Consider the following 9,252-nt stretch of genomic DNA (forward strand, 5'->3'; position numbering starts at 1 on the left):
AATACTTACTAACATGTACTTCATAGTAATAGCTCTATTGTACAATAATTATCTACATAGGGAAGACCAGTATATATATACTACACCTTGTCAGAGCTAAGACGCAACACGCTATACCAACATTTCAGTGCAAGTCGCACGCAAACTTCCGAGGCATCATGCTCTGTGAAGAGTGACCCTCAGTTGGAGTCAGTCCCATAAAGGAGAGGCCTATTAGCATTATAAATAATTTGTCGCTAAAAGAGAGAAAAGTGACTAATTAAAACAACTCCATACATCTTTTAATTTTATGCAAAAATATCCATTTCCAATCAAGGTTGTTCAAAAATATCTCATGAGGGAGGGGGAGGGGGGAAGGGACTGCTGAGTCAAAGGGTAGGCAGGGGTGAGGGGGTGGGGGGAAGCAGTCCCTAGGAATACATTGTGTGAAATACTTATATCGTACAATGCTTGAAAAGGCTCTCGCATATACTTCTCTTTATTTCACAACTTGAAAGACAAAGAGTCACCCTAACTGCCAATTTTCAATGGTAAAATGGTCATCTTAATATGCTAATATAATGATTAAGTATTCACCGTACCATACACCGAGGGGTGTTACCTGGCTCTTCAAAAGAAATTAAATTAAAGAAGAGATTCTTTCAATTTCTTTCGCAATATCTACAACCATGAAAAAGAACTAAGCACAAAAATATAAATTGTAATCAGAGAAGATGAAATAAACAACAAATACTGAATAAAGTTGGCTAACATATCCGGGTCAAAATGTCTATAATCATACAACCATCATTTCGAAGTAACAGAAATTGTAAATGGTTCTGCTATTTAAAAATCAAAGTGAAATATAGTAAAATCAGAGGAAAACATCAATATGTGAAGAAGAAGAAGAAGAAGAAGAAGAAGAAGAAGAAGAAGTAGAAGGAAGGAAAGAAAGAAGGAAAAAAGAAAACATACACTGAACACAAACAATGAAATAACAAAACTCTGCAAACATTCTCATGATTTCAGTTCTTGTTGTGGTGAAATCCAAACATTTTCCCTCTTGAAGAAGAAGATGAAGAAGAGAAAATAGAAGGAGAGGGAGAGGAAGAAGAGGAGGGAAGAGGGAGGTAGAGGTAGAGGTAGAGGGAGAAGGAGAGGCAGAAGAAACAGGAGAAGGAGAGGAAGAAGAAGAAACAGGAGGAGAGGGAGAAGGAGCTAAATAGAAAGAGGAATGCCAGGATAAACACTGTACATCATTTAAGCTGTGATTTCAAATCAAAACTCACAAAATACAGGTTACATACCCACAAACAGGTGACACAATACCACACTGACATCATTATTATAAAAATTATATTTTGTTGTTTCTGAATAAACAAGTTATAGAAATACAGAAAGAAGAGGGAATAAATACAGTAGAGTTTTGTATTCCAATTCCATAATAGTAAATGCAAAACCTGAAATATATAACCTTGCATAAGGGTCAAATCCTGTTTATTTTTTTCCGTAATGAAACGAATTTCATCTTCTATCTCTAAGCTTGGAGGGGAGGGAGGTGATCAGAAGGTTGCTTTTACAAAATATGAAATAACACTTAAATAATAATGACTTCTGCTCTGTAAAACATAGAAGGATGCATCACAAAAAAAAAAAAGGGGGAAAAAGTACATGACAAAGACAAACTTTCCCTCCAATCCACTCTTTACCGGGAAACTCTTCCTGTACACTGACAACATGACAAAACTTGCATTCACAATGACATGACAAGACGTGAAATATACACTGAAGAATCTCCAAAATGTGGTTTAAAAAATAGTGAAATCTAGTATCTGAAAAAAGAAGAAAAAAACAACTCAAAACTGATATTAAAGTGACTGTCAACTGCCAATGGGCTAATTCTTTTCTAAAGACACACCCCTTGGCATATGCACACTTGCAAAACCACTTTTTATTCTTTTCATTATGAACAGTGAGCAATATTTATGGGCCATCACTTCTAAGCCAATTTTCAAAAAGATGTAAAGCAATTTTTTTTTTTACATAGTTTTGTACTGGTAAGAAATTCTGTAGAGATAGCGAACAACCATTATTTAGTTTTAAGGCACTTCTTCAACTTTTTATCTATGAGTTCTTTAGTTAGTTCATACCTGATGGCTTTCCTCAGGTCATCAATCACCCTTTTCATGACGAGGTTAACGGTTTTGTCTTTTGGATTACTAACGTTTTCAAACTTAAACTCTGAACTGTCCATCTTTTCATTTAATACATCTAGGGGGATGGCCTCGCATGCTAACTCAAACTCAGCATCCATCGAGCTTGTCTTTATGGTGTTACTCTTTTTATTATGACTGGTTTTATACGGGTGAACGCGTCCTACATTTTTCAGACTGGATTCGGCTTTCAAACTATTATCTTTGAATGTCACATGTTCTGACAGAGGCTTTTTGTAATTTGGAGGGGGTACTGTAGGTAGGTTTTTGGGGAGGGGTGGTATCCCCACTAAAGGAGAAATACCTGGAGTTAATACTTGACCATTCACTGGTGTCTTTACACTAGCCTTTCCTGCATTGCCATCTAAGTTCAATTGTGCCTTTGCATTTGAATCTACGAAGTCCATGTTTGACAGCTTGGATGCTCTTCTTAACTTCACAGTCTCCCTGTGCCAGTAGAGGTACATGTGTCTAGAAATAAAAGGGGAAGGCGTCGGAGAGAGCGGTTGTTCTAAGTCATCCATTCTGTCCGTCTTCTCCTGCTTGTCCAAGGGTAGAGGTAGTTTGTTTAATGGCTTCTTCATTTTGGGAGGTGAGGGGTCGCTGACGGAGGGTCCTGTGCCAAACATGATCTTGAGTCTCGTGTCTAGGTTTGGTCTTGCCGGAGATTCTTGAGGGGTCTTGCTCTCACTCGAGAAGGAGACCTCATTGGAGAAGGACACCCTCTTCTTCTTGGCGTCGGATTTTACTCTTTCGGGCGTTTTTAAGGAACTGGTGAAGTTCTCCATAGAAGTTCCAGCTTTGGGGTTTCTAACGTACTTGTTTATGAGGGAGTCTTCCTGACTCTCCTCGGCTGGAGAGGATTCAGTGCTCGAAGAGGGGGAGAACATGGCTTCCTCGGGATCATAAGGCTCCTCCTCCATGACAGCACCTTGGGCATCTTCATTTGGCACGTACGAGAACGCAGACTGCCGAGTATTTGAGTGCAGGAGAGGCGGCAGTGGAGGGGTGGGTGTGTGGTTTCTGCGCAGCGCATTATTACGGGGGTTTGCCGTACCATTAGTGGACTGCTGGTGAGTCGGCTTCCCTGAGGACTGGGAAGATACAATACTTGGGATCGGTTTGCCAGCAGGAGCTTTGGTAACATTTTTCTTTTCTTCCGGCTGTTTCTGCTGTTTGTGGGCGACGGAACTTGTAGCATTATTCCCAGAGGGTTGTGGCAGCTTGGCTGCTGGAGGGGAAGAGGAGGGCAAAGGGGGTTTCTTCACAGGGCTAGGAGGTGGGGGTTCCTTCGGAGGAGGGGGCTTAGATAAATCTACAGGAGGTGGAAGAGGTGGAAGAGGAGGAAGAGGAGGTTGGACTGTTAACTTACTAGATGGAAGAGGGGGAGGTGCACTCAGGTCAGGCTGAGGGCCCTGTGGATCAGGAGGTAGGGGCGGAGGTGGCTTTGCGTCGCCCGGAGGCATGTGTGGGAACTGGGTGCCTGGTGGCATGAGTGTGTTTGGCATGTGTGGATGCTGAGGGTGAAGAGCTAATGATGGGTGTGGTGGATGAGACGGGGGTGGCGGATGTGGAGGTGGAATGGCATGAGACGGGGCTAGGGCATGTGGATGTGTTGGGTGTGGTGGGTGAAGAGGCGGGGCATGGTGAGGGGGCATATGTGGGGGAACCATGTGAGCGGGCACGGGTGGAGGCGGCAAGGGGGGCATGGGATGCCCGTCAGCCATGGGGGGCCGGAAGATGGGTGACCCCGGGAACGGGGGTCCCGGCTGGCCCGGCACCATCATGACGGGCGCTTGGTGGCCGGGCATCATCCCCATTTCCATCCCCATCGGTGGGTGAAACGGGGGCCTCGGGAGCCGGTGCTTGAACTCGAAGCCATCGTGGGGCGGTCTGCCGGGTCCTAAGGGTGTAGGGCTTCTGTTCATATCATTCATGAATCCAGAATTACCCAGGCGTCCTTGCTCGTTCACCAACTCACAGAGTCCCATGCACAAACCATCTGCAGTGGAGGGGGCGGAAGGCAAGTTCACACGGAGCGTGTGGTAGCACCTTCAAGGAATCTGAAAAGGAGAGAAAACATTCAAAGTTTTTTGATGCAGTATTATATCAATATGGATACCACTACAAAATGTCTATAATCATACAACCACCATTTTGAAGTAATAGAAATTGTAAATGGTTCTGCTATTTAAAAATCAAAGTGAAATATAGTAAAATGAGAGGAAAACATCAATATGCGAAGAAGAAGAAGAAGGGGGAGAAGAAGAAAAAGAAAGTGGAGAAGAAGAAGAAAAAGAAAATGAAGACGAAGAAGAAGAGAGAGAAAAAGAAGGATAAGATTACTGTGATTCTCACTCCAATTTTCTTATTTTCTGAAAAATTTCCACACTATTTTTAAGTATATGTAGGACCCAGCAAAGACTGACAATAATCTTCATGACAAACCTTGCATTGTGACATTGTGACAAAAGACAATAAATTATTGGTGAGTAAAATAAAAAGGACATGAATGAAATACGAAAGTGATAAAAAATACACAATGTAGATATATAATCTAAATGATAAAATTACTTAAAAAATATGTTCTATACTGATGCCAAATAAAAAAAACTTAATGTATTGCTAAAATCAGAAGAAAAAAAATCCATATTTAACAAACAAATGCTTCTCTCAGTCCATCTGTCTGCATCAATCTTGAAATGGGAATAAAACAGAAACAGAGAACTACTACTATATAAATTGTATAAAAAGAACAGTGATAACAACACTCTGGTATAAATAATAATCTGCAAAGAGTAAACGTAATCCCACAAATGCCTATTCAAGTCTGTGGATCTATGTTGGCTGAATTAATAGTGTTGTACAACTACTTGCACTTCTGCTGTTCCAAAGGGAGAAGAACCCCCCCTTGGCTGGGGAATAATGCATATGGTATGTTTATTTTTTGTCTAGGTTAATGTTGACCATCTGGTTATTTTCTTGCTTCACTAAATATCATAAAAATATTGCAAAAATTATCAGATAGCTTTTGTCACTTTCACTTTCTTCATAACTGAACAATTTGGCATGGGATTTTAACCCATTCACGCCAGGGCCATTCCGGCTTTGCACAGTCGCTATACCGAGGTTTTCGAACGCATCATCCGAACGCTTCGAGATTCTCAGGCGCACGGGCCGCGAGCCTGGGCTGCCCGCTCGCTCACCCCAAGCGCCGGCCTTGGCCAGATATCTCGTTGGCGGCGTCGGACGCGAAAACCACGAAACGTGTCAGCACGTCATCCGGCGTGAGTGGGTTAATTGCTCCAATTTTTCACTTTATAAGCCCATATGCTTGTTGTTAGATGAATAGGGATTTAGTCTTAATACGGTCTTAAGTTCAAGAATAACTTCAGTTGCATAAAAATCTTAAGTAAGCTATACGCGTACTAATATTCTTATCGTAACACTTTTATCAAACATCAACATTAGAAAAGTCTATTATTCAAAATAGTTTCTTATAACTGCTACTAACGATATTTGTATTGATAGATTGCATTTGATACATAATGTGCACTTAAGGTAATTTTAATCTGCACAATCCACGAATACCTATGAAATTGGTTCTAATACCCACGGAAGGTATGAAATATAATGGGAATTGTTTATCACAATGATAAATTATGCTACTATCATGCAATAAGGGTACAAACTTCTACAATCTACCTCATGAGAGTTATGCACAAGTTGTATGAGATCAGATAATCAGTAATGCATCCTAGATGTGTCTCTCTTCTATTAACCCATTAACAGCGGATGGCATGATTTGCTGCCAAGGCAGAGTTGGCCGTAGACGCGGATGGCACCGTGCCAGACAATGTAAACCCACCATCCTACTGCATACATATATTTTTTTTAAACCGCGACCAATGGATTAATATCTAGACATATGGTTTGATATGTGAATCTATATATATGATATATTAGCAAAATGATACTATTTAGCATTTGGTATGATACCCTACTTACACAACTGCAGGAATAAATAGCTTAATTTCAATAAAAGGAAAAATGTGCATGAAACTGATCTGACAGCATGAAAAATGCTCGTTGCGGAAGGGTTAATCACCTGTTAAGAACAATTTTATCTACACTCCTAACCCCCTTTCAGAAACCCTAGATTCTATGGAATGACCTCATATTTGTAGATTGGAAAGTGCACTTTACATGTACAGAATTCTAATATATTGTATACATTAGATGCCCTGCCAAGCACACTGTGCATTGTCTTCAACACAAAAATGATTTCAAGACTTATACTTCATGCCAATACTATGTGAATTTAGCAGGCTGGGTTTAAGATAAAAAATGCAAAATATATCCTTATACAGCATGTAACTTGCCTACGGAGAATATACGTAACTTATGACAGGGTTAAAAAGACAATGCATCATAGATATTTCGCTGGACATTTCATTTTCACTTTAACCTCAATTAATATAATTGTTTGATTTTATTACTAATAACTCTTAACCTAAACATTCCCTGGTATACATCATACACCAATGTTACTAACTGGTTTCCTGACAAAAGAGTGATTCTTGAATTCTTACGAAATTTGACAAAAGATATCCGATAATTTTTAGGCTTGGTTTATACTCCCAATAAAAGGTTACACAGTTAGCCTCTGACTCTGCTAAGACCAAAGAATTACATTTGGCCTCCCAGCCTCCCATTCTACAATGATTTGCCCGCAGGCTAAGCACATCTAAACTGGCTTCACAATGTTTCAAATGCTGTTTCAAGTCCATAATAATATATTCTTTAGAATTCTGTCCCGTTTCTAAAATCCACGATAGCGGTACCAATGCATTTCTCTCACCCTATACTACTCATACATTGTGGGCCCTGATAGTATGGGCGTGTATGACGCAGATCAGGGGACCTTTATCTGGCAGTGATAAACAATCGACTGATGGTCTTTGTTTACTTGTTTGGAAAAGCGCTGTCTATCACAAAAAATTATTTTGGACAATCATAACAATTTCATGTTACTTGCTGTTTGTGAATTCATGCACTTAACTTTCTGAGCCAGTTTAGCCACGGTTGTTAAATCATGAAGACGTATGTGTATTTCCCATATGGGTTCTGGTATAATATATACAAAGGGGAGGGGGGAATCATGGATTATATCCTCTACACATGAATAATAGAGAGTATGATAATTATACTGGTAACACTTTCATGATATTTGGCAACATGTCAATAATCTGAAAATATACCATTGACAAATTTATAAGGTGATCATCAGTCTTACATGGAAAATCTGCAGGACTTAGGCAGAGAACAGGTTCCGTCTGGTTGGTCTAATTTCCAGATGGTGCACTTAGGCCTAGCTTAATGGGAGATAATCCTAGACTTGAGTGTTTTGATCCTTTATCAAAATCTCCTCCATCTGCACTTGGTAGTTTTATCTATTTTCCTGCACTAATAAACCCAAGGCTCCCATAATTATCAGATGGGGGGGTTAGGGGTTAGTGGTACCTCCAAAAACTACCCCTCTTCAATGTAAATAAATGTTTGAATGTTAAAATAGAACACCAATGAGCACTGGGAAACCACATCCTTAACCACACACCTGACAAGTTTCTAAAAGTCAAACATCTAACAAACAGAATAATAAAAGTGAAACAAATACACTCACCAAAGCCTACAAAACTAAAACCTTACATAAAACATACCTACAACCACACACACTTCCTAATAAAAAACAAAACATACCCCAACCAAAACAAGACACACAACCCACATAAAAAGCAAAACACCACCACCAAAAAAAAAAAATAATAATAATAAAAAAGTCCCCTCCAACGCCTACGAAATCAGTCCCGTCTGTCTGTCTGTCAACACGCAGAGCCTCAGGTGGCATAACAAACACCTTTCATTTCTCTCTCTCTCTCCCCTCACCACAAACCCATCACATTCCTCCCATAAAGCCCTCATCACCCACCCACCCACGCCCACCCGAAGGCCCCCCCACGCCCCCAAAGAAAGAGAGAATCCCGAAATTCGAAAGCCAACCTGTCCTCTCGGGAGAAACGGGTGCTCCTTCGGCCGAAAATCTCGAGCATGTAAACACAAGATACTGGGAAGGGACAACGGGCTTAAAGGAATATATAAGGCGTCGGAGGAAGAATTTCTAAGAGGAGGTATCAATGCTAAACCTGGTTTGGTTCTTTGGTTGTGTTTAATTATTTTTTTTCTCTCTTTTTAGGGGTGAGAATATGGGTGCGAGTTATTCAGCGGAGTTCGCATGGGGATGTGACAAGCGGGAGTCGATTTGCGTTCGTAGCCCGTTTGCGTTTTCGCGGGATATTCTATTGTTAATATATGTAAAATAATTACCAACATTATAACAAGACACTATATCACTATATATTTCATGTAATCTCTTTTTATAACCTCTTCTCTTATCCAAACAACCCTTTATGTGGGCGATATATACAAAGAAAAAACATCATGAATAAAATTAATATCAATTATTAATAAAAGTCATAAATTATCTCAATAACTATCAAATGATTGTGTCAAGAAAGAATAACAACAATAAGTACATTAACGGGCAAAAGAATAACAATTAAATATCATTACTAAAGATGATGATGATAATGATGATAATGATGATGGTGGTAGTGGTGGTGATAATGATGTTGGTGATGATAATGGTAATAATGATGATGATGATGATGATGATGATTATGATGATGGTGGTGGTAGTGGTGGTGATAATGGTAATGATGATGATGATGATGATGATGATGATGATGATAATGATGGTGGGGATGAAGATGGTATGATGATGATAATGATGATGATAATGGTGGTGGTGATCATGGTGATGATGATGATGGTAGTGGTGGTGGTGATGATAATGGTAATGTTAATAATAATGATCATGATGACAATAACAATTGTGATGAAGATGAAGATGAAGATGACATTTATGACAACCATGACAATGACGATGATAATGGTGACAAAGACGATACCCAAATGACGGCAACAATGCTAGCGATGATGA

At 39.8% G+C, this 9,252-nt stretch overlaps 1 protein-coding gene across 2 annotated transcripts; it reads right to left on the bottom strand.

Annotated features, from left to right (window-relative positions):
• LOC122257486 (uncharacterized) lies at nucleotides 1-8,559 on the bottom strand. Of its 2 annotated transcripts, none has more exons than XM_043022781.2 (2): nucleotides 8,253-8,559; nucleotides 1-4,255 (listed from the first exon to the last, which is right to left on the bottom strand). In XM_043022781.2, the coding sequence occupies exon 2, from the start codon at nucleotides 4,181-4,183 to the stop codon at nucleotides 2,069-2,071; it is 2,115 nt and encodes a 704-aa protein (XP_042878715.1). In that variant the 5' UTR covers nucleotides 4,184-4,255; nucleotides 8,253-8,559; the 3' UTR covers nucleotides 1-2,068. The 2 variants fall into 2 exon arrangements, with proteins under 2 accessions (XP_042878715.1, XP_042878716.1); XM_043022782.2 differs by lacking the exon at nucleotides 8,253-8,559 and adding an exon at nucleotides 7,489-8,196.
• Between the last annotated feature and the right edge of the window lie 693 nt (nucleotides 8,560-9,252).

The sequence above is a fragment of the Penaeus japonicus genome, unplaced genomic scaffold, assembly GCF_977035675.1.
Source record: "Penaeus japonicus unplaced genomic scaffold, GWHDUDI00000001_assembly GWHDUDI00000034, whole genome shotgun sequence".
Taxonomy (NCBI): Eukaryota; Metazoa; Arthropoda; class Malacostraca; order Decapoda; family Penaeidae; genus Penaeus; species Penaeus japonicus.